The sequence below is a fragment of the Thyridium curvatum genome, assembly GCF_004353045.1.
Source record: "Thyridium curvatum strain D216 chromosome Unknown NODE_6_length_784332_cov_80.453264, whole genome shotgun sequence".
Taxonomy (NCBI): Eukaryota; Fungi; Ascomycota; class Sordariomycetes; order Thyridiales; family Thyridiaceae; genus Thyridium; species Thyridium curvatum.
In genome coordinates this window covers 88,546-112,720 of record NW_022156761.1, presented here as the reverse complement: position 1 = coordinate 112,720, position 24,175 = coordinate 88,546, and the positions used below count along the sequence as shown (strand labels likewise).

Here is a 24,175-nt window from a genome sequence, read left to right as displayed (position 1 = left end):
ACCACCAAACGCGGCCGATACGAAAGAGCTCAGACGGTGTGATAGGCTCGAGCGCGGCATGGAGTCATGATTGGACTTTGGGCTGGCGAATTGTCTGTCTTTTGAGTTCATAACGAGGACGGGATACGGCGATTGGATCAGAACACTAGCTTTGGGGGTATCGAAAAGTTCTACTCTACTGTTCAACAAAGAATACATCATCATGGTGGTTTATTATGCATCTCTCGCCCCCGTTTATGGAAACAGGTCTTCTGAGGGATTGATGAACAGGTTTCGTTTCTAATAGTCATTTCTATCTCAGCATACACTATTGGATTCAATAACTAGGCAATAATTCAAGGTGACATTGCCCTTCCCTTCTAATCAATCGTCCAACATAATTAGCACCAAATCCACGGTTGTCATAGGCCCATCCATCTCCAAGAAACTCTCACTCCTTCGTCTGCCTCGCATCCGTTCGCCCGGCGAACACACTCATCACAGCGCAGACGGCGCGGACGAGCCAGAAAACGACCCCCCGGGCATGTATACCGCGGATCACCCACCACGAGAAATCGATCGCCTTCTGCGACCGGGGCGCGCTCTCGGCGTCGAAGGCGTCGATCGCGGCCCGGAGGTCCGCGCAGCGCGCCAGCTGCCCCGCCAGCGCCACGGCGTCCATGAGCGCCATGTTGGCCCCGCTGCCGGAGAAGGGGCTCATGGCGTGGTTCGCGTCGCCGATGAGGATGGCGTTGGCGCCGCCGGCGAGCTGGCGCGCGTGCCGGACGGGCGGCCTGTGCATGGCATCGAAGACGGACAGCGTGACGGGGTCCGTCGCCTCGACGACTTGGGCGAAGGGCTCGTCGAACATGCCGCCCAGCCGCCGGACGTCGCCCATGATCTCGTCGTAGCGCCGGGCGGCCTCGTCCCCGCGGATCCGCCCCTTCGGCTCGGCGCTGCGGTGCGTCAGGGCCCACGCGCCGGTCGTGCTGTCGATGGGGAAGGTCAGGAACCCGTAGCCCTCGCCGCTGACGTTGAACCCCCAAGACGTCTTCAAGGCGTCGGGTTTGCCCAGAGGAAATTTAGAGGTGCCTGAGTAGAGCCTGGCACCGGCGAACTGCAGCGTCTCGTCGGGGAGCAGGCATTCTCGCACTTTGCTGTTCGCACCGTCCGCCGCGATGAGGAGATCGCACTCGTCCGTCGAGCCGTCGCTCAGCCCGATCTCGACCTTGCCGTCCTCTCTAGTCTTGACCCATTCGCAGGCATTCTCCCAGTGGACAACAGTCTCCTCTGGGAGGCCGTCCAACAAGATCTGGCGCAGCGCATGCCGCACGAGGCGGACACCCCTGGGAGGCATGTCGCCCTTGGTGGGAGCTGCTGGAGGCATCTTGTACAGCTCCGTCCAGTCTTTTGTCCAGATGGTCACAGGCTCCTGGGATCCATCTGATCCAGTAGTGCGCGACTCCAGCGCGGCATCGAGCAGTCCAATCTCTCGCAACGCTAGCAGCCCCGAGCCTCTCTGAATGCCCATGGTATAACCCTCGTGGGCGCGGTCGAGGACCTCAGCCGACCGCTCGTACAAGACGACATCTGGCCTGGGGTGCTCTCGAGGCCAGTTCAGGTGTAGAGCGCGGGCGAAAGCCAGGCCGGCGATGCCAGCTCCCGTGACGATGATGCGCTTCTGGGCGAGCGGGTGTTTCTGGACAAATTGGGACGACATGATGATACTTGATAAGATCGCCAAGAACGGGAGGCTTCATCCAAGGGTCTAATAGACACGTCAAGCTTTTAATACTTGCTTGCAGGACTGGCTTGTCCGGAGGGCAAGCCCGGGGGGCGCGCCATCTCGGACACTTGTAAGGTCCGGCCGGGCCAACCCATTTCGGCCTCCTCCCAGCCCGACGACGCCTGGGCGCTAATTCGATGACGTCCACCATTGCCGGTAGCGCGTCCCTTCCCGCATCTCGGGACACAAAGCCGGACAAAGAATTCCAGCCATTGGGCATACTGATGACTTGGAAGGTATGAAGGCATGTGGCACAAGTTGCGAGTGGCGGTCATTCACCTCGTACAAGTGTCAAAACTGACGTAGGCAAATCGTGCTCAGCCAACGATAGCTTGCTTCTTTATTACATGCTTCATGGCCCCCAGGGATCTCGCGAGTCACCACAGCAGAAGATTGTCACATGTATCGGTGCATATGAAGCTGCAGGAAATTCGCCCACTCCCAGCCGGTGTAATTGTTCTGTTCATGAGCAGCGCTTTGCTTTGTCAGGTGGCATGCATCGAGGGCGCATTCAAGGCCAGTCGAGACACATACCTTGTCCGTAGAAGCTTTGCAGCAAATGTGTATCTTGTTCCCAATGATAATGATTGAAAGAGTATCACTTTTTTCTGACGTATGCAACTGCCGTGAATACTATCCATCAGAGTCGGCGCCCTGCAATGCCCGTTGCGTTGTATGGTGTGCTAGATCAAGGGAAGGGGAAGAGTTCGTTGCCGCGCAGAGATCTCTCTCCGCCTGATAGGCACGGTTCTGTTCAACTGCAAGTGCGAGGAGATGGTTGAGAGAGAACCTCGGTACTGGCAAGATGACATCGATCCAAAATCGGTATGATAGGCAAACATCGGTCACCAAGTCACAGCATCACACACGAGCAAGACGGAATGCTATCTAATTCATCAATTCCCTATTCGCAAACCCTTCCGTAACCCCTTATGGTCAAAAGCCATATTTTTTTGTGTAATCCCGATCTCAGTAGAATAAAGTACAAAGAAGTAGAGACTCCTGGTCTGCACGAATGACCCATCAATCCCAAGCAACAGAAGAATGAAGCTCAGAAGACAGCGCCACCCACACTCCCAACCATCTCAGGCAATCTAGATCGCCACGGCGAGGGCCAGAGCTCCAGCGCCAACGAGGCCGAGCACAGAGGCGCCAGCCTTGTCAGCACCGCTGGCGGGCGGGGCAGACGGGGTCTGCGAGCCGGTGCTGGTCTCGGTACCCGTGCCGGCGGACGGCTCGGTACCCGTGCCGACGGGGCTCGAAGTCGGGACGCCCTCCGAGGACGACGACGACGACGACGACGACGACGGGTGGGTGCCCGAGGCGACGAAGCTCACGGTCGTGGAGCCGTTGCCGACGTTGGTGGTCTCGGTGCGCGTGGTCTGCTGGGTGGCGGTGGTGGACTCGGTGGTTGTCGGCAGGGAGGTCACCTGGAAGCTGGTGTGGGGCGGCAGCAGAGCGGCGGGCGTGGTCGTGGACGGGCTCGAGCCCGGCGGGGGCAGCACGACCGGCTCCGGGGACGGCGTGGCGACGGGCGCGTCGACGGAGCCGGGGATGGTGCAGTCGTAGACGCCGTCCTGGTAGTCGCGGTCGGCGCGGCCGGCGACGCCCTTGGGCCAGAAGGTGCGGGTCTCGACCTCGGTGACGGTGACGGGGACCGTCGAGTAGACGGTCAGGGTGTCGGGCAGGCCGGTGAAGATGAAGGAGACCTCGGTGTAGGTGGTGGAGTAGGTGGTGGTGAAGGGCCTGTGATGATGAACATGGGGAGGTTAGCGGACGCTGTGAAAACGGACTATGTAGAGTAGAGAGGAATATGAAGACTTACTTGACCTGGTTATCCTCGTAGACGGGGACACCCGGATGGCCGAGGCCGGTGGGGAGGTCGAGGGCCTCGTCGGCGAGGACGAGGCCGCAGAGGAGCGCCATCATGGCGAGGAGGAAGAGCTTGAGAGACATTGCTGCGACAAGCTGAGCGGTGATGTTTGATGTGGTAGAGGAAAGCTGAGCTGGTTGTCAGTGACGGCTGCTTTTTGAGATGCGATGTGATGCGAGCTTGATGATGAGGTGGAATGAGAAGGGAGATGTGGATGTCCAATGTCAAGATTTGGGCAGATGTAGAAGTTGGGAATGAAAGTCGCAAGACCTCCTGAAAGCCAAGTCCAAGCTGTGTTGCTATGGGCTGCCTTGGGCGGACTGGACGTGTCGCGACGCGTTGGTCTCGCAACACAGGTGATTTCTGATGAAGTAGGCGAGGTGGTGATCTGAGCAAAAGCTGCAGGGTGTAGATGACACTTACCAGAGTATTTGAAGATGTCCGATGTGGTTGTGGAGAGAAGATGCTGCTCTGGCAAAGTTGAAGAAGTTGTTGATGTTTTGGGATGAGGAGGGCGAGGATGGAAGAAGTGCCAGCAGACAGGCCTCTTAAATACGATCAGTGGGACTTTGATCTGTCGAGACGCGCATCAAAAGACGAAGGTCAACAATGATCGTGGCGCGGGGTCACTACGGCAGGGTACTCGCAGAGAGTGAAGGAGAAGTGAGCTGCAAAGTGAGTCGTAGGCAAACAGGCTAGTGAATGCGGCCCTGCGAGTAGCCGAAGAGAAGTTGCTAGATGACAGCCGCGCTTTAGATCCAATCGAGGATGATGATAGACGGTGAGTGTGGTGAAGTTGGGCATCTACACGCTGGGTAAAGATGTGATGTCGATCCTGCAGAGCCTTGGCATTGGAGATTTCTGTTCGGCTGCGAATACGAGGCGCTGTCTAGACAAGGATCTTGTTCACTTTCTTTCGAACAAAGCGCAGCCCTTCACTGTCACAATCTACAATCTCGAAAGAGCACTTTTACACGGTTATTCGCTTTATGCCGTGAGACTTGACGAGACCAGATTCACTGCTTGATGGACCTGCCGGTGGTTTGAAAGGCCATCGTCCCACGAATCCACTGGCATATGCCACTCGGGTAGACGCATGGGCGCGGCAGATAGATTAATCACTTTCTCCAAGCCAACAAATTCACAGCGATCCCGTCACAGAATATCGAAGGATGATTTCTTTGTTCTGGCTACTTGGAGTCTTGGAGTTTCCATCTTTCATGGGTTTCAACGTTGTTGATTCCTTTACGGTACCGGATAATATGCGAGGCTGTCACAACATCACGAGTTGCCGGATCGACAAATGCGTGTGGTGGGACATTGTGTTACGTGAGTTTCTCACGGCACCTTGCAATGCAAACCGCATGAATCCAATACAGCGGCCACGAAGCTCATCGGGGACGCCGAGTACTTTTTAACGTCACGGCGGGATTTTGTTGTTACAAGCGGGGACAATACCAGGGAGAAAGCCACTTCTGATCAGGATGATAGTTGACAATCTCCCAAGTACATGTAGTTGCCCGAGTTTGCCCCGATCCAGACCGAGAGAGATTGGACGGAGCAGGTGGAACAGGATGAACAGGATGAACAGGATGAACAGGATGAACAGGATGAACAGGATGAACAGGATGAACAGGAGTGGTCCATATGATGACTAAGCCGGCGGGAGGAAGAGCCGGGTATGGTGGCATTCAAACCGGCCTCCTGGCCTGGCGAAGTGCGATTATTCAGCCCAGGGCTGCCATTCGCCAATTGCATGATGTCTTGAAGCTTCAATGTTCCGCCCGAGAGCGATAAAAGGCCGGGATCGGGAAGGCTATCGAATGATGATGTGAACGTGGATCTCCGGGATGGACCTGGATGGGTTGATCCCAGGCAGGCTGCACCTGCATGCAGCCTGTCGTCAATTCGCTATTTGTGATACCTCGTGAGTGCTCAGAGTGCCCGCAATCATGACGTGCAATTGACACTGTCCGCAAAGCACATGCATGTGCCTGTCTCGACTTCAGGGCATGGCGAGTCAGTCGAGAACCATGCTGATCCGAGGCACCGGCGGACGCTCGCTTCAGAGGGGAAAACGGCCGTCCCTAAAAAGACAAGCTCTTAATCCGCCATGCTTTTGCTCCCCCAGATCAGATCGATCCGTCAACGCTTCTGAGGTCCACATGGTTTACTTTGGCCAGCGCAGAGCTAAAAATATACATCTGCAGCACTTTGGAGGGGTAGATAGAGAAAGATACAGTCAGCACTGGTGCTCCTTACTAGCGAGCTTGAAGTATCGGATGTCTCTCCGACAGTTTCATCTGTGTGAAGCCAGCTTGGCTGTCGTGTCGTGTGCTCGCCTGCTTTCAGTTGTCGCCTATCCGATCCGGCGTCGCACTGCGTGGTCAAGCCCCGGCCTCGTCTCAGGACGTGCAAGGGCTGGCCAAGCAGTGGCACACGAGGAGGAAATCAACATGGATATCGGCAAGGGACAAGCAAGCAGAGCTGGAGACTGCTGCTCAGGCTGACTTCAGGCAATCCTTGATATTAACTACTTACTTCCAGGTTGTAGTTAGATGGGCGGTCGGATGACTGCTGTAGGGCAGGCGAACCAAGACGCTTATCCGGGACGACAAGACCGCTAAGAGCCAGACAGGAGGCGCTAGTGGGGGGTCCATTGGTGCCCTCTTTCCCCTCCAGGTCCCCGTTAGTTCAGCCCAAAACCTCACCCGGAAAGCATGCTTTGGGGCACCCAGATCACTAACGAGCCGTTTGTTCCCTTCCATTCCCTCTCGTCCCCCTTGCCTTGTGGTGTGCTGTGTCATAGACTTGTGGGTTTCTTGGCTTGCTCGCCACTGAACTTGTCCCATGTGGCTGCCCTACTAAACCCCTAAACCCCCTATTGAAATGGCTTTTGCCAAGTCGCTATCGATTGATCTGGGCAAGCCTTGCATGTGCATGTCTTGAAGGTATCTCTCGATAGGCAAACGGATACCGTTGCCGTTCAGTGCCTGCGACGCATCGGCCTTGCCCGAACACCGTTGCTTTCCAGAACAAACAAACGCAGTCGAGAGTGGGCATATTGTTTGGGCGTATTTGGGTGCTGACCTTTGATCCACCGCCACCCAGACCCAGGCCCGGCACAGGCGGGGGGAGGAAATCCCAGGAACCGGAGCGAGCACAGCGACTGGACGGCGATGGTTTGAGGAAGAACAGGAACAGGAACAGGAAGACGCACTCCCGGTGGCACTAAAACGCCGTGGTGTGCCCAGCAAAAGCTACGCTTGTTCGCTGACTCTCTCTCCACTCTTTCTGGCCTTTCTGGCTTGGGTTTCGCCGTGAATGACCTCTCCACCACCCAATTCCTGCTTGGAGTGATCTCAAATCGGTGGAACAATTTGGTTGGTGCCCTGCTTCTTCTGCTTCTGGTTACTTTGGGAATTGGCACTTGTCGCCCCGTGTCGCTGTTCAGTGCTCGCTGCCAAGCATCCACACCTGAGCCTGCTGAGAGTGCTGAGGAGCGGCTTCTTCACCACTCCTCTCCTCTCACCACCACCACCGCCCCCGACTCCGCATTCTTTCCACCTCACACCCTTGCTATCCCCGGATTCCATTTTCAACTCGTGGCCGCCTTCCGACCTTCCTCCCCCCTTCTCTCTCTTCCCTCCTCATCCCACTCCCCAGATATCCTTGGCATCGCCGCATCCAGGGTTTTCTCTTTTTGTGTTGTCTTTTTGTGTGTGCGACGGAAGTGATTGATTGCAGCGGCGCCGCACCTTTTCGCTCTCGTGCTGGTTGCAAGATTGGATCCAGCACTCTCTCTCTCTCTCTCTCTCTCTGTCTCGCACGCCCAATCTCAGACAAAAAAGTCTCGGCATCATCGGAAACCGATTGGCGTCGTCCGAGAGGCAGCAACCCTCCCTCACCTGCCCGCCGCAGCCCACCCCCCCTTCCTCCCTCTCCCGCTCGTCCCCCTACAGGCCCGAAAATGGCGGAACCAGACAAGACCGCCTCGCCCGCAGGCGCCGCGGCCGCCACCGCCGTCCCGCCCGTGCCATCGGACGCACCGGAACAGAAGCAGCCAGAGTCGTCGCTGCAGCAGCCCAGCGACGCCGTCGAGATGACAACGGTCGAGGCCGGCAGCGCCCAGAACGGCGACCACCACCACCACCACCACCACAACGACGCCGCCGCAGCGACAGGCGGCGCAGACGAGCCCTCGTCGGCATCGGTAAAGGGCAAGGAGAAGGAGACGCCGGCGGAGGAGAAGACGGCGTCCGGGCTGGAGGCCGAGACGGAGCCCAAGAGGGACTCGCTGTCGATCACCAGGACGGACGAGCACGGCGGCGTGTCCTCCCCCTCGGACGGCCCCGTCTGCAACATCACGCTGCTGCTGCCCACGGGCGCGCGGCACCCGTACAAGATCGACGAGCGGTACCTGTCCAAGCGCAGCGTCGACATCCCCGAGACCAACGACGAGGGCCGCAAGGACCCCTTCAGCATCTCGGTCTACAAGCTCAAGGAGCTGATCCTGAGGGAGTGGAGGCCCGAGTGGGAGGCCAAGCCGGCCAGCCCCAGCAGCATCCGGCTGATACACTTTGGCAAGCTGCTGGACGACAAGGAGCAGCTGAAGAGTGAGCATCCATTTGTCTATGACCGGCTCCCCATCTCGCACAGTTCACTAATGATTGCATTTTTTTTGGTCCTTTCACAGAGTACCAGTTCTCCGCCGAGTCGCCCAACGTGGTCCACATGTCGGTACGGCCGGCCGAGATGATGGAGGAGGACGAAGCGGCCAAGGGTAAGAGCAGTGGCCGCGAGGGGAGGAACCGCGACGGCTCGAGCAACTGCTGTATTATATTATGATTGCGCCATCCTCGCCATCATGCCTTGATTGCTTCTTTCGATCGATCTCTGTCATCATCAGGAGGGCCATCGGAAAGCGGCACGAAAAAAACGGCGCACCAAGAGATTCCCAACCAAGGAAGCGATCTTTCCCTCCAAACCGCTTATTCAGCGACCACGTTTATTTGTTTTTATATCAAACTGCGCCCCTCCCCGAGAGACCGGCACAGGGCAAAACCGGCCAACTGTTGCCAAAGAACGGCGAGTTCGCTTTTGCCTGCAAGTCTGCTACGACTGAAATCCAAGCGAGGACTTCCACAGCGGAGTATTTTACTGCTGAGACCATGGCCATCTTCTGACCATACCCCTCCCTCAAAACAAAGCACACTTTTTTCCCACCTACACAAACCCGACCATCCATTCTGCATTTGTCTATATATATACATATTCTGTCCCACGAGATGGTTCTTTGGGAGCGGTCGTCATGCAGACCAGCACAGACAGGGTCGGGACCACCACGGCGTACTTCATCTTTTTGCTTGCTTGCTTTGCCAACATGTGTAATTCATTTTTCGGGGCAGAAAGGAGGAGGCACCTGTCCGTCCTCGCTCTTGATCTCTTCTCGCGGACATTGACCACACTGGAGTATGATCCATCCGTGCTCAGCGAAAGACATTGGGGGAGGAGTTGTGAAGAGACAAGAGGATGGAGGGTAGGTTGTTTGGTTCTGCCCCGTTCATAGCTGGATAGAAAGCATTCATTTTGGGCATCAGCATCCCTACGGTGATAGTGATCGATGTATTGTCTGGCCGCCTTGGGGGACATTCATGTCAAAAGAGAAGCCATTTGAGTGTAATAAATGTGTCTGCCCGTATTTGGTCCGGCTGATGATTGGATATCGTACAATTCCCGTCTATTGCAGGCTGCATGGCGAATCTCTGACGGCGCGTCTGTCATCCCTTTCCGTATCGCCCAATATTCCACATAGCAATCTTCTCCTCCCCCTTCGTTGGGCAAACCCCTCCTCATACCTCCTTTCTCCATCTCAATTCTCGATCCCATCATCCCCCTCAAACTCACTCACATCCGGACCTTCCTCTCGATCTCGTCGTGCACGCCCACAGCAGCCCTCTGCTCCTCGCCCGTGAAGACGTCCTCCCACTCGATGACGGCCTCGCGGCCCCGCAGGACGTCCTCGTGCACGCCGCCGCCCGAACCAGCGCCGCCTCCCAGGGCGGCGGGCTTCCACTCGCCCTCGCGCGCGATCTTGAGCTCCATGCCGCGGCGCACGGGCTCGGCGATGCCGAACGTGCGGCGCAGGGACTCCATGCGCAGGGCGTGCTGCGTGGCCTCCCAGGCGCGCAGGCGGGCCTCGAGCGGGTGCGCCGACTGCACTGCGGCGTCCGAGGGGGCGGAGGGGGAAGGGCCGACGCCGGCGCGCAGGGTGTCGTGCAGGCCGGGCGCCGAGGGGGCGGGTTTCTGGGAGGGGCGGATGTGGGAGTAGGTCGAGGACTGGGCGTCTTGGGGGACGATGCGGAGGGACTTTGTTTTTGGTTTCGTGAGGTGTTAGCGTGGGAGCTCGAAGACCGTGGGAGGAGGGCGTGTAGAGGCTGGTGAAGGGTGTGGATGGTGATGGGAACGGGGGTTGGAGGAGGGAGAGCTTACCATTTTGGATGGTGGTTGGGGGGGAGGATGGACGTCCTCTTTCTTGGTGGAGATGGTGTCGAAAGAGGGAAGAGAAGATCAAGAGATTGCTTGTCGCGGTGATCGCTGGTCTGGAGGGCGATTCGACGGCGATGGGTGTGGTGAGGCGGTGGTTGATGCGAGCTGTGATGTTTGATGATTCGAGCGTTGGAGCTTCGCAGCCGTTGCTGGTGATAATGGAGCCCTAGGCTGCAGGTTGGCCTCGCGTGCACCCAAGGCAGGGAGACCTGAACGTAGGTACCTAGCTGGAGACAAGACGCTAAGACGCTAGTCTGAATGCGGTCTATCCGGGGGCGCTAGCGGCCCTCCGGTCTTATCGCCGTATCGCCGACCCTATCGCCCCGTTGAGCTCACCTTCACTTCCTCCGTGCCTCGACTGCATTCACATAAACCAGACATGCTCGAGCTTCATGCCTGTAAATCGAAGCCATTTGACTCATGGATATATAAAAACGAGATGCGGGATTGGAAAGATCCCAATTGATTGCTCCTGAACCCCCTCCCGTGCCCCCGATTGGCCTTCCCTTGGAGCTCGCAAGATGCAGCGCACACACAGGCTGTGCTCCCGGGCGGCGCCGCCCATCGTCCGCATCGCCAACGGCACCTTTTACAGGCACCACCCCAGCAGCGCCGCCGCCCCGGGCCACGCCAACCCCCCGCTCTTCTCGGACCTGACCTTTGAGCTGGCGTCGGAAGCCTCGCCCGCGTCCCCTCCGCAGCACTGGTGCGTCGTCGGCCCCTCCCTCGCCGGCAAGACCACCTTCCTCCAGATCCTCCGCGGGCAGCACATCTGCCTGCCGCCCCTGGCCCGGTCCTACCCCTACCTCGCCACCGACGCCGTCCCGCACCGCCTCAGGAGCGCCAGCAGCGCCGTCCAGTACGTCGGCTTCGACGGCGAGCGCTACGGCGGCGCCGGCCTCGGCCCCACCACCTCGGCCTACCTCGCCGCGCGGTACGAGTCCCGCCGCGAGATCACCGACTTCTCCCTGCGCGACTTCCTGCTCGGCAACACGGAGCTCAACCCGCTGAAGGGGGAGGACGGGTCGGCCGGCGAGGACGGCGTCGACCGCGCCCTGCTGGACCGCGTCGTGCGCGACCTGCGCCTGGCGCCCCTGCTCGACCTGCCCGTGTCCTTCCTGTCCAACGGCCAGGGCCGCAGGGCGCGCATCGCGAGGGCCCTGCTCACACGGCCCGAGGTCCTGCTCCTCGACGAGCCCTTCATGGGCCTCGACCCGCCGACCGTGGCCTCGCTGAGCCCGCTGCTGCGGGGCATGGCGGACCGCGCGAGCCCGCGCCTCGTGCTGAGCGCGAGGCCGCAGGACCCCCTGCCCGAGTGGGTCACGCACCTCGCGTACCTGCGGACGGACTGCCAGGTCGGCGCCATGGGCCCCCGCGAGACGGTCATGGAGGGCCTGAGGGGCTACGTGCGCGGCGTCAAGGCCGGCGGCATCCGCGAGGACGAGACGATGCCCGTCCACGCGCTGGGCGAGATGGGCCGGGTGCTCACGCGGGCCGGCGTCGAGGGCGAGGGGTTCGCCGAGGCGGAGCACATCGCCGTGCCGGGGACGACATCCCCACCACCGACGACACAATCGCCACCGCCACCGTCAGAGCCCCGCGCCGCCACGCCGCCCGCGGGCGAGCCCATCATCGAGATGGAAGGCTGCCAGGTCCGCTACGGCGACAAGATCGCCCTGGGCAACTGGACCCAGCGGCAGGCCGACGGCACCGCGCGAGGGGGCCTCTTCTGGACCGTCCGGCGCGGCGAGCGCTGGGGCGTCTTCGGCCCCAACGGCTCCGGCAAGACCACCATCGTCTCCCTGCTGTGCAGCGACCACCCGCAGACCTACTCCCTGCCCATCCGCCTCTTCGGCCGCTCCCGCCTGCCCGAGCCCGGCTCGGCGGAGCTGCCCCTCACCTTCTGGGACATCCAGGCCCGCGTCGGCCACTCGAGCCCCGAGGTCCACCAGCACATGCCCCGCTCCCTGACCGTGCGCCAGGTCCTCGAGAGCGCCTGGGCCGACACCTTCCGCGCGCGGCCGCGGCTCGACGACGCCGCGCGGGGCAAAGTCGACGCCTGCCTCCGCTGGTTCGAGCACGAGCTCAACCCCTCCTCGGCGCTCCATGCCAGCTCACGCGGCTCTCCTTCGTCTTCTTCTTCCTCCTCGGGCAGAAGTAGTAGTAATAGCAATGACGACGACGACGACCTCGCCTGGGCCAGCGACAACCTCTTCGGCGAGCTCTCCTTCTCCGCCCAGCGCGTGCTGCTCTTCGCCCGCGCCGTCGCAAAGGGCTGCGACGTCGTCGTCCTCGACGAGGCCTTCAGCGGCATGGACGAGGCCGTGCGCGACAAGTGCATGCTCTTCCTGGCGCACGGCGAGGACAAGGCGTACGCCGCCGGCGGCAGCGCCGTGCTCTCGGCGGAGGGAGAGTCGGACGCAGGAGGCGTCGTGGGGGACGTCGTCGTGCAGAGCGCGGTGTCCAGGCGCGGCGAGGTCAGGGTCAGGGGCCTGTCCGAGGACCAGGCGCTGATCTGCATTAGCCACATCCGCGAGGAGGTTCCCGACTCGGTGCGCGAGTGGATGTGCCTGCCCGAGGCGAACTCTGGCGAGCCGGCGAGGTTCGGACGTCTGGACGGCCCGCTGAGGACGGACAGGCGGCGGTGGGGTGAGATCTGGGGCGGCATCACGGCGTGAGGTGTGCTGCACGGAGCAGAACAATGTAAATGAGATGACCATTAAGAACGAGACGCCATGATAGGAGTTTTGCATACCGTGTTTGAAGAGCATCAAGAATAACACCAGCATCGTTAGCAATATCTGACCACAAATAAGCTGAGCACATTCATTCACAGGGTAGAAGAGAGTTGCTCCCGTGCACGAGAAAGACGTTTCCATTCCATATCCGTACAGTAAACCCTTCGCAGACATTCGGTATCGTTTTGTATCTCCCCCAACATTTCGGAAGTCTCCCAGGGGAATATGTATCATCCATCCATCCAACCATCATCATCGTCTATGAGACAACCACAACATTCAACATCCCCAGATCTCTCTCTGCTCTCCCAATATTAGAAGAGAGAGAGAGAGTCCAAACAATCATACGAGATCCGATGCGATCCCTCCTTCATATCCATCAGACCACAGAAAATCATCGATCATTAATAATCTAATCCCCCTTCCTTCGTGGAGAAACAGAGCACAACAGAAAACTCCCATCCAGTACGCTCTTTTCTCTCAAAAGAGCTCAAAAAGCAGAAAAGCAAGTGGATATATCACCAACCTCGAAACCCCCCCCTTCTCCGTTCTCCCTCCACCCTTCAACTCCTCACACTGCTCCCGATACTGCTCAGCCTGTCGCTGACCTTGCCGCCGAACCCGCCCGCCCACTTGGGCATCTTGAGGCTCAGGCGCACCCGGCCCTCGACCACCATGTTGATCAGGTTGATGACCGCAAACGTCGTGCTGCCGATGGCGCGGAACAGCGCCAGCGACGCCACGGCCCACAGGATGAAGCGCAGGTAGAAGTTGTCGCCGATGTGGCTGCCGCCGTACGCCTCGCTCACGGCCATGGCCAGCGTCGCGTTGGAGATCATCCACAGCAGCACCATGTAGGTGCGCACGCTGCGGTAGTAGTCCTCCTGCATCTGCGCCTCCGACGTGCCCGGGGCCGGCACCTCGATGCGGTCGCGCAGGTTGCGCAGCGCCTCGTCGTAGCCGCTGTCGATGTCGAGCTGCTCCGAGGGCATCTCGAGCTCGACCGTCGAGCCCGAGCCCTTGCCCACGGCGCCGCCCAGGTCCGTCTTCATGACGTTGTCGCCCTTGGTGCCCCAGGTCACGTCGTGCGTGTTGCAAAACGCGTAGACCTGCAGCGTGCAGATGTACGACGGCAGCAGCATGAAGTACTGGGCCGACGAGGTGAACATGTGCCAGGGGTCCAGGTACATGAAGGACATGAGGAAATAGAGGCCGACGGTCGACACGGTCGACACGATGAGATTGGTGAAGACGTTGTTGCCCATGGTCGCCGAGTTGGGGTCGTCCTTGTTGAGCAGCTGCCGGACAATGATGTATATACAGGCAAAAGTCGTGTAGCCCATGATGACGCCGTAGATGATCATACTGCTGAGATACAGCTTCTTGGCACCTTGGGGCCGGTTACCGAGCGAGAGGATGAATTGGGTCGAGATGAGGAGGATGCAGACGTATCGAAGGATGTTGAAGATGTACTTGCCACCGCCGTGGAAGGGGTCGACGAGCGGGTCGGCGAGACCACCGGCGACGAAGTAGAATGCGAGGTAGAAGTTGGCCAGAGAGAAGAAGGTGAAGAGCAGCTGCAGCAACTGGTAGAGGAACTCGATGTGCAGCAGAACCTTGCGGGCGATGGTGTGGTCGGTGTTCCAGACCTGTCTGAAGTGAACCAGCGAGTAGACGGCGGCGAAGAAGGCTCCGTTCAGCCATCTTCGTCGCTGCGAGATGAACTCGGGGACAGTGTCTGCACACAAAGTTAGACGGGGCGCTGATCCTTGTGGTCCTAAACAAGGAGTACTTACCGGGAACATCGGTTTCGCCCTTGCAGCCCTTGACGTATTTCAACACCCATCGCTCATTCCTCTTGGCGACCAGCTCCCAGCAGAGAATACGGTCTTCTGCAAGGTACATGTTTGCCGTGAACACATCCGCGTGTTGGCCGTGCAGAGTCTCTCCCTTGAAATACTGACTGAGAGGACCATGGCCAGTCTCGTCGTTCTGCAGTGCATGGTATCGGTAGGCCGACAGGGCACCAGGAAGGACGGTGATATAGCCAAACACACTTTCCAAGGGCTTGTCGAGAATGTTGGAGATCTTGTACTCAAAGTTTTGAGACGCAACCAGGGGGTTGAGTAGATTAGCACCGAACTTGCCCTTCATCGCCTTGATCTCGCCGCAAGCACCGGCTACGTTAGAGTCGGTATCGAATGCCTTCCAGAGGTGGTACAGCGAGTTCGACGTAGGCCGCGTGCCGACATCGAGGAGGATGCAGACGTTGGGGTTCAGGGCCTTGCCAAAAGCGTTGAAGAACCACCGGTGAGAATTGAGTTTGCGCTGGTTGCGCTCCTTCAGGCAGAAGATCATCTGGCAGGGCACGATGCCCTTCTCGGCACCCTTGAACTTGAGATCGGAGTCGAGCGAGACCTGCGTCGTATACTCGTATACGTGGGATTGGACGGCTTTCTGATTGACGTAGTTCTTGGCAATGCCGTGCTGGTACACGCCCATAGCGGCCAGCGCGTCCAGGGTGCGTGGGTGGATCTTCTCGCGTCCGTCAGAGACGATGCACACGACAATCTTTTGCCAGCCGAACTCGCCCCAAGTACGCGACTTGTTGCGAGCACAAAAGTGCGAGATGTTCTTCATGACAGCGTGCATGGTGCGCGTAAAGCCGAACTCGTCCTCGTTGTACATGGTGATGCAGATGAAGAGTTCCGTCTCGCGTGCAGTGCGGCCGATGTTCTGTCGGAGCTTGTATCCGCGGTCGACAAAGTCATCCGGGTCGCACGTCACGGCCGTGTAGCGCATGTGGGTGAACTCGATCTCGTCGCGGCGGGGCAGGAAACTGTACAGGATGGTGGGGATCTTGCACTCGAGCACGAGCTCACCGTTGATAAGGGTGACCTCCTTTCGGCTCATCTGCGGAGGGCGGACTCCGCGCCGCTCTTGCATGCCCTCGGGAGCGGGACCATAGTGCTCGACCTTCTCGTGCCAGTCGGCGTCCGTCGCGTCTTGCTCTTCGAGGGTCGCCTCGGAGCCACTAGCATACGAGTGGCGACCAAGATCAGACTTGACGGGGCCAAAGACATCGTCGCCGTCTTCGAGAGGAATGGAGACGGTTGCATCGTCGGCGAACGTGGCTTGGGATGCCTGCGAAGCCCGCGCTGCCGGGTTAGAGAAGAGCGGTGCGGGCGGCAGAGGCCGTCGCGGACTGCCGCCGTATCTCGACGAAGGGGTACCCGGGCGCGGGCTGCCGTTCAGATCGGACGGCTCGTAGTTGGCGGAGGAGGGAGGCGGGCGACTAAAGTCGGATCGTGAGGGGGTCCAGGGACGAGTGGGAGAGATCGACTCGCCACGGGGGCGATAAGCCGAGTAAGAAGAATCCGGGGGAGGCATGCTCGGAGGATCCATGATGGACGACGTGCGAGAGTGGTCTGAAATGACAGACGGCTGGTATGAGCGTCCCCTCGGCCGGCTACTGTGGACGGCAGAATGTGAGTTTCTGATGTGTGGCTGAGCTGTATCTTTTGGTGCTTTGGAGACCGGGTCGCTGATAGACTTCTTCAACGACCTCTTCCTGGGCGAAGGGCCTTCTGGGATGACTGGAAGCGAGCTGAGAATCTCGGCCTGGGTGACATGGTCTGGCTTCTTTTTCTTTTGTAGCTTGACAGTGGAAGCTCTCGCTACAGGAATTGCTGATGGGGCCGGGACGGCCTTGCGCCGGTATGCTGGAGCGACTGGCTCTGGCACTGCTGGCGACTCTGCAACGAGATCTGCAAACTTGACGCGCGTCGGCGCCTGTCCCTGTGCCCTGGGTTTGCCCTCCTCGGCCTGCTTCAGCTTCGACAGGTGCTCGGGCGTCGCAGCAGGCGAGGAGTAGGCGGGTGACCTTGTGAGAGACAAAGGAGAAGGAACTAGAACTGGTGAAGGGAACTTGACATACGGGCGAGGCTCTGAGATAGGCTCATCCATCGAAGTCAGGAGGCGGATGGCTGCGGGATTGCTGGAGCTGCCAGTCGGGGTGTCGTGCTCATCGTCGTAGGATGGCAGAGAGTAGTCTGGAGGCCGTGACGGAGTGTCTGGGCGGTCCATTTTGTTTGTTCAGGAAGGTTCGAGGTGTTTGAGCTATCGTGGAATGCAGACGGGGCCAGACACCGGGGCACTGGCGACGCTGTGAAGATCAGTATGTCCTGCTGGACGGCTGGAATGCTGATGAGGTAGCTAGCTTGCCAGCCCGCTCAGGTACGATATGGCTGTGGATACTTGGTTCGGATGATCCAAATTCACGCCGGACAATGCGAAAAACAGATGCAATTGAAGCCTGGATGGAGATGTACAAGACACAAGTGCTCAGCACTATCGGACAATGGCAGGCCAAGAAGATGTTGTGGAGTTGCGACGCTGCCAGATGAATGTCGGGAGGGGCGGCGCGCAGTTGAGGCTTCGCTTTGTTGGTGTTGGCGGGCGCCTAGGGCGTTGCTCCAGCAACAGCAGCCATCATGGCCGCGATAAGATAAGAACTGGACCAGGGCAAGGACCACATTAATTTCTGTCAGCTATGAAGCTCGGACCTTAATTCTTACAGACATCACCAAATTTCACCAGTTGACCAAACACACTGTACTGAACGAAGTGCTGTGTTGCTGAAGACTTTTCATGGACTCAGTAGACAGACAGACAGACAGACAGACAGACATCTTTTATATGAAGTTGAATCTTTTCAAAGACAACCTTTGTGTGTCTCCAAGCATGTAGACCAGCCACTTCAGCATGTAGCAAATGCCTGGGAAATGCACACATGCACCTCTCGACAGTCCAGACAACAAGGCAGACTGTGTGTTTCCAGAAGAAGCAAGGAGCTCGTTGATCCGAGGCAAGAGGCTCAAGAAATCTATCCCCCCGCAAAGCCCAAAGCTAGTAACGGCCGACAGATAAAAGAGAAAAAGCAAATTTTCTCTTTTCTTTTTTCCCATCTGATTACGGATACATCTCCCGGATCCAAATTCGCGCCGCGTCACCAGCAGCATTGAACCTGCCGATCGCAAGTCGATGAGGCACACGTACTATTTCGGCGGGATGGAATTTTTCTCTTTAATATTTGCATCTAGACTCCCATCGCGTTGTCTTGGTAAGAGACTACAGCAAGATCGAGAAATGACGGCCGAGGTTGCGCTAGAAGAGACGTCCTTGGATCTTCCCTGTTCAACCAGACTGGACTGGACTGCATCCAGCCCGAGCTAACTAGGTAAGGTAATCGAGCAAACAACCCGGAGGGAATAGGAATCCTCACTGACTGACTGACACAGCATGCCATGGCATACTTCGTAGCATCGAGCTGGGCTGATTTATCACCGCCATTTCATGCAAGGCACTCGCATACAGTTCGGGTACCTGGCCAATGCTACACCACCGTGGTAGAGCCCGAAGAATGGGAGACGAATAGGATGCAGTGCATTGACAAGGTGACGGTCAGGTCTTTCAGCTGTGGACGCCATCTCAATATGCCAAGCTTGCGCGAAAAAACATGGCCGCCCAGATCCAGAGCAGATCAGACCAGGGGATCACAGGCAGCTAGGGCCAGCAAGGAGCATCAGAGACAGCTGCCGTTCTGCCAAGAGGGCCTCTCCAGATGCCGATTGGCTGCTCGTCCGAGGTGAAGAGGACGCCTCGGAGGAGACAGTGGCTGGTTTGGTTTGCTTCTTGCAGCAATCAAGCACAGGCTGCAAGCGCTCAGACGCCACGGACTCCGGGCCACAATATGAATATGCTAGGTATAATATGAGATGCTATTTCTTCTGGCCTTGGCAAGTCATCTTTTTCTTTCTTCTCCTGTCTGTTGTCAGCCGCTTGCGTGGCAGAGGCTGCTTTGTAAAACGATAGTTTGACAGGCTATTGACGGCGCTAGGGCCAGTTCCGGACGGCGCTTGGTCCCGAGCTGAAGGTCCAGCGCATCGCCGGAAAGCACCGCTAGCCTGAAAACGGGCCCTAAAATACGCCTAAATTGCCCCAAGCACGCCCAAATCCCATGCTTGCCCCTGTTTGCCCACGCTTGCCCCCTGTCGCCCCTTGCGTGCCAGCTCTTAGCCCCAACGTTCTAGACTTCCACCCCGCCGACTTACACCACGCTTTGGCAGCCTCCCGGCGTCCCGGGCCTTATGCTTGCTCGTCTTTGATTTCCCGATCCATCCAAGTAGTCTCGCGCGCTCTGCCTCATTTGATATTGTGTGGCTTCATTTAGCTCAGCTCTGAGGGCTGACCAGGCCCTGGCCGCAGGGACAACGCACGACGCGGCGCCCGACCTAGATGGCGCCTCGCCGGCCACAGACAGCTCGCTCGCGTGGATGATGGGAGGCTCTTGTCTGTCCATGGGCCATCGGGAGGAATATAAGTATCCCCTCACGATGGCCTCGGGACTGAAAGAAGGGCCCTCTCGCTTCTCCACGCTCTCCATCAGCTCAAGCCTCCAGTTGCCAAGCCAGCTCTCCCAAGACAAGTAGTCCAGCCTTCTCAAGACCGTTATCCAGTCTCAGTCTACCCGCAACTCTTGACACAATGAAGTCTACTCTTCTCTTCCTCGCCCCCTCGCTGGCTGCGGCCACCGTGCCCGCCATCTTTGCCCGTGGCTGCGGTGACAACTGCGCCCGAGGTAAGCCCCCCCGTGCCGCCCCCGTCCGTGATCTGCAACGAGGACTGACCGCGTCCCGCCTCTAGCTGTCATCGCCAAGGCCTACACCACCCGCGACGGTGCCGGTGACTGCGCCGCCTTCCTGAGGACCACCGTGACCCCCTCCGCCGTCACCGTGACGGCCACGGTCACCGACTTCTTCTCCGTCACCTCCACGGAGCTGGCCACCGAGACCACCCTGACGACCACCACCTACGCCTCGACCGACGTCGCCGTCGTCAAGGAGACCGCCCAGGAGACCGTCACCGTGACCAGCATCGCCGCCGCTCTCAAGAAGCGTGATGACCCGGCGCCCACCATCCCGGCTTACGCGTCGGCCTGCTCCGGCGAGGCCAGGTACTCGACTGCTTGCGCTTGCGTCGGCGTCACCATGGTCACGATCACCGCCGCCATCCCCACGTCGACTGTCACCGTCTCCGAGAGCACCACTGCCTCCTTCAGCGAGACGACCACTGTTGCCACCGAGGTCATCGTCTCGACCAGCACCAGCATCGAGTCCACCACCACCACCACTACGTAAGAGCTCCTTGTCCCCCTTTTTGCTGGTATCCTGCAAATTCAGTCCTAACAGCATCCCTCCACACAGCGACGCCACGGCCACGGCCACCCAGACCGCCGTCGTTGCCCCTGCCAAGTTCAAGCTCCGCTCCACCAGCAACGGCAAGTTCCTGAACCCCCAGCTCCCCGAGGTCTTCGGCGTCTACCGCAGCACCCTCGGCTTCACCGGCGACGCCTCCAAGGCCGCCGTCTTCTCCTTCAGCACCCCCACCGGCGGCCAGCTGTCCCAGGTCAGCGGCTCCAAGAGCTACCCCCTCCTGGCCGGCACCAACTCCAACAACCCCGTCGTGGTTGCCAACCCCGCCGGCGCCGGCATCGACACCTCCTTCAAGCCCGCCGTCTGCTCCTTCACCGGCGCCAAGGTCTCCTGCGCCTGGGCCGCCAGCGCCAGCACTCCCCGCAGCTGGAGCATCCTGCCCGGCTTCAACACCCTGCTCCTGGGCAACCCCAGCAACTTCATTGGCGCGACCATCGAGCTCGAGATTGTCGCTGCCTAAGTGGCTGCCGCCGACTAAAAGGAGATCACGGGTCTTTTCTTGTTCTTTTTTTTTTTTTTTTTTTCCAGCCTTTCGATTCTCCCAAGCTATGATCTGCAGGCCTTTATAGAACCTAGAAACTAGCAAACTAGAAAGGAGTAGACTAGATCTCTTTAATTTACGACCCGTTCTCCTCGATTGCCATATGCCTGATGGTAGCTCTTCGAAAGTAACTCGACTATTCAACAGTACTTTGGGGCTCTTCTACTTGTCACCATTGATGATCTGTAAATATTCTAACAAAGGTAAGAGGTTAGTAGACCATCTTCAACTTTGCCTTGTTAAGGCCAACGCGTGCTAAAATCTCTAGATCCCAAACAACGTGAAATTAGACTAGTGGCAAGCTCCGTTGCTCTTCCGACATCTTCGCTATGCACCACTTCGTTTCGATACATCATTGATGCACCGCCTTTGCTTGACACAGTACACTCAACTCTCCAATCATTCTCAAACTAGCCCTCGCTTTTCTTAATCAAGTAGGCAGCGCTGCCTTTGATTTGGGCAACTTTCATGAAACCTAGATCCCATCGCCAATTTCCTGCACTAGAACTCAGGCCTCTCGCCTTTGATCCGTCATAATTTGCATTGATCGAGACAAGAAGTGCTACAAAGAAGGGACAGAAAAGTAGGAAAATAAGGTCTAATTACCGCTCGCTATTGCTTGAGTAGTTTTGATGTGTTTCATGAACGGTTTAAGAGTGGTATTTCTTTTGGAACCCTTTTAAATAGCAATTGACTTGATGGCTCCAGTGAATCAGCTCTGGCTACATCTTGTAACATCTATCTTACTCATACAAGATATTGGATACAAACCTTAATAAACATTTTTAGGCTGATCTACGATACGAGTTAGTACCAGTCCGTGGCTTCGAGGAACAGCTCAGATGCCGTGCTCAATAAATTTGCTAAGACAACTGATAATCTGGATGCGGGAAGAAATGGACACCATGGCCGTGGCTCTCTCCCAGATACATAAGATCGTTTCCAAAAACGATACAACAGTTTGGTGAAGGTCGCCAGTTAATGAACACACAACCTGTCACAAGTCCCATCATCTTCAACGTGTTGATCTCACAATTTCGAATATGCCTTTCGGCACCATAATCAAAGACATCTATCTAATCTACCCTTTTGCTAGCCCGATAAAGAAAACCCTCCCTCTCCTCCCCACATCACCTCTGCACCTCGGTCGGCAGGCAGTCAAAGCAAGGGAACAGCTTGGCCGTGTCCTTGCCGACGGTCCAGTTGCGCAGGTCCCGCACGTGCCGCTCGAACTCGGGGCTCAGGCTGAGCTCCGTCTTGTCCTCGCTCGCGCGCAGGACCTCGGACGGCTCGCGGCCCCAGTTGGCCGAGATGGGGCACTCGGCTTTGAAGCGCTCAAACTGCGACCAGTCCATCTCGCGGATGGCGCGCTCGCGCGCCCGCGGCCACACGAGCAGGTCGATCCAGACCGGGTGCGGCGTGGCCAGCTGCGCGCCCACGGGCCGCAGCGACTCGGGCAGCGACTCGTAGTTGGCGCGCGTCGGCGAGACGAGCCACCGGATCAGCCGGCACATGTTGTACATGAAGGCGATGCGCTCCGGCAGGCCCCGCGCCGTGACGAGGATCCGGCAGTCGTGGCCCACGGCCGCGGCGATGGCGTTCTTCTGGTTGCCCGGCGCGCCCGGGTTCAGCAGCGAGGCGACGCTGGGGAAGGACGCGGCCCCCGGCGCGTCCTCGGTCAGCTCGGGCATCTGCCCCACGGTCGCGAGCTGCCGCCGGCCGGCCTCGATGATGCGCAGGAGGCTCGCGTCGAGCTTGGTCGTCGGCTCCACGTGCAGGGGCAGGCGCTCCCAGACCGGCAGCTGCGGCGGCTGGTCCAGGAGCATCGGCAGCGAGGACGCGTCCTGGATGTGGTCCAGCATCGTGGGCGTCGGGAAGGCGAAGCTGAGGGCGTTGGAGGCGAGGGCACCGCCGGCTGAGGGGAAGGGGTCAGTATTAGGGAACCGCAGGATCTGCCAGGCATCGCGAAACCACTCACAGTGAAACGAGACATCGTCCCAGAACTGAAACGACGCGTCCAGTTCCTCCAGTTGCGACAGATCAAAGCTGATGCCCGTCGATGGGTCCACCACGGCCGTGTTCTTGTCCGTCAGCTCCTGTACCGACACCGAGTACGGCGGCGTCGGCTCCTGCTGGGCCCGGAGGTTGTAGGCCGCACCCTGACCTTGCTGCACTTGCGGCGGCGACTGCTGCTCCAAGCTCGCCACGTCCACGCCGCCCGGAGACCCGGTCACATTGGCGCCCGGGCCGAAGCTGCCCAGAACGGCCTGCGCGGAGCGAATCGTCTCGAGCAGCTCGGCATTGGTGGTCTTGAGCCGCTCGATCTGCTCGTTGGCGATGGCCAGCAGCTCCTTGAGGTCATTCCGCTCGCCTTCCAGCTCGTCGATGCGGCGTTTCTGCCGTGATCTGTGGCCCACGTAAGCTCAACTACACACTTCGTTAGCGACGGCATGGCTACTATAATTACCTGAATGCTCTCTGGTTCTCCCGGTCGATGGCCCGTTTCCTGTACACCTCCTCGAGGCTCATCGACGCGACGGACCGCGCGCCATTAGGCTTCGTCATGTTTGGACGGGAAGCTCGCTCCACCTCCAAACTTGACGTGCCTGTCTGTGGATCTCACTCGGGCTCTAGCGACTTTCTTTGAGGCTATTCCCGGTCCCTGCAGAAGTGGATCTTCTTCGGTCAGTCTATTCAATCAGATGAGTCCAGCAACGTCCTCTATTCACCGCGAGGTCGAAAATCACACAAGATCTACTGTAGGCTGGTCCAAGATTAGATCCAAGGAAACAACAAAAAAGAGAGAACTTAAACTGACCCGGCATATGATCAATTGTAGAACCAAGCTCGGCAGTGGGCATGGCACTATTCGCTTGGCCGCCATCCTATTCCCCCCAATTGTGTGTATATACTGCGGCGCGGTAACCATTATCCAGCGCCTAGAACTTCCCCGAATTTTGCCCCGCAAAGGGGTCCGGAGTCATACAGCGACTAAAGTTAGACCGTAGATCCGGAATCGTTGAGGCTTTCGCGGGATCCACACCGCGGTAGCCTTTTCCGGATAAGAGACACCAGCGATACGTTCGTCCGCGTTGGCGGGTGTCTAGGTAGGTTTGATGTGTGCGACAACATTTGCACTGGTGAGGCTGTCAAGAAGTCTGGGTCCTTGTAATAAACAGCATCCTTTTCCACGGTCGACGGTGTCTCCAGCCGTCGATATCCCATCTTGCACAACGGTTCTATTACGTCTCCAACAACATCAGCGATCCTGCCTCCTCGGCAAAACCACTAGGAACCAGAAAGATCAAAGCCCGAATATGAGGGTATACGAAATCTCTTCTCAGTATTGTAGTCCCAGGATAGAATGAAATACTACGCCGATACAATGCCGTCGCCACAAGAACTTTTGACTGGGGTATGGATGCCTCAAAGGAA

General features: G+C 58.4%; 8 protein-coding genes across 8 annotated transcripts; 3 read left to right on the top strand and 5 right to left on the bottom strand.

Annotated features, from left to right (window-relative positions):
• Window positions 1-430: 430 nt before the first annotated feature.
• Window positions 431-1,699, bottom strand: E0L32_001506 (uncharacterized protein; the record flags this gene model as incomplete). The annotated part of the gene is made up of 1 exon (XM_031135593.1): window positions 431-1,699. The coding sequence occupies one exon, from the start codon at window positions 1,697-1,699 to the stop codon at window positions 431-433; it is 1,269 nt and encodes a 422-aa protein (XP_030990757.1).
• A 1,160-nt stretch (window positions 1,700-2,859) lies between these two features.
• E0L32_001505 (uncharacterized protein) lies at window positions 2,860-3,721 on the bottom strand (the record flags this gene model as incomplete). The annotated part of the gene is made up of 2 exons (XM_031135592.1): window positions 2,860-3,511; window positions 3,591-3,721. The coding sequence occupies 2 exons, from the start codon at window positions 3,719-3,721 to the stop codon at window positions 2,860-2,862; spliced, it is 783 nt and encodes a 260-aa protein (XP_030990756.1).
• A 3,887-nt stretch (window positions 3,722-7,608) lies between these two features.
• E0L32_001504 (uncharacterized protein) lies at window positions 7,609-8,486 on the top strand (the record flags this gene model as incomplete). Its single annotated transcript, XM_031135591.1, has 2 exons — window positions 7,609-8,254; window positions 8,335-8,486. The coding sequence occupies 2 exons, from the start codon at window positions 7,609-7,611 to the stop codon at window positions 8,484-8,486; spliced, it is 798 nt and encodes a 265-aa protein (XP_030990755.1).
• Window positions 8,487-9,545: 1,059 nt separating this feature from the next.
• On the bottom strand, window positions 9,546-10,133 carry E0L32_001503 (uncharacterized protein; the record flags this gene model as incomplete). The annotated part of the gene is made up of 2 exons (XM_031135590.1): window positions 9,546-10,007; window positions 10,131-10,133. The coding sequence occupies 2 exons, from the start codon at window positions 10,131-10,133 to the stop codon at window positions 9,546-9,548; spliced, it is 465 nt and encodes a 154-aa protein (XP_030990754.1).
• Window positions 10,134-10,708: 575 nt separating this feature from the next.
• E0L32_001502 (uncharacterized protein) lies at window positions 10,709-12,865 on the top strand (the record flags this gene model as incomplete). Its single annotated transcript, XM_031135588.1, has 1 exon — window positions 10,709-12,865. One exon carries the CDS (start codon window positions 10,709-10,711, stop codon window positions 12,863-12,865), a length of 2,157 nt encoding a protein of 718 aa, XP_030990753.1.
• Window positions 12,866-13,488: 623 nt separating this feature from the next.
• Window positions 13,489-17,011, bottom strand: E0L32_001501 (uncharacterized protein; the record flags this gene model as incomplete). Its single annotated transcript, XM_031135587.1, has 2 exons — window positions 13,489-14,663; window positions 14,722-17,011. 2 exons carry the CDS (start codon window positions 17,009-17,011, stop codon window positions 13,489-13,491), a joined length of 3,465 nt encoding a protein of 1,154 aa, XP_030990752.1.
• A 2,460-nt stretch (window positions 17,012-19,471) lies between these two features.
• On the top strand, window positions 19,472-20,659 carry E0L32_001500 (uncharacterized protein; the record flags this gene model as incomplete). The annotated part of the gene is made up of 3 exons (XM_031135586.1): window positions 19,472-19,565; window positions 19,631-20,120; window positions 20,176-20,659. 3 exons carry the CDS (start codon window positions 19,472-19,474, stop codon window positions 20,657-20,659), a joined length of 1,068 nt encoding a protein of 355 aa, XP_030990751.1.
• Window positions 20,660-21,870: 1,211 nt separating this feature from the next.
• On the bottom strand, window positions 21,871-23,305 carry E0L32_001499 (uncharacterized protein; the record flags this gene model as incomplete). Its single annotated transcript, XM_031135585.1, has 2 exons — window positions 21,871-23,146; window positions 23,208-23,305. 2 exons carry the CDS (start codon window positions 23,303-23,305, stop codon window positions 21,871-21,873), a joined length of 1,374 nt encoding a protein of 457 aa, XP_030990750.1.
• Between the last annotated feature and the right edge of the window lie 870 nt (window positions 23,306-24,175).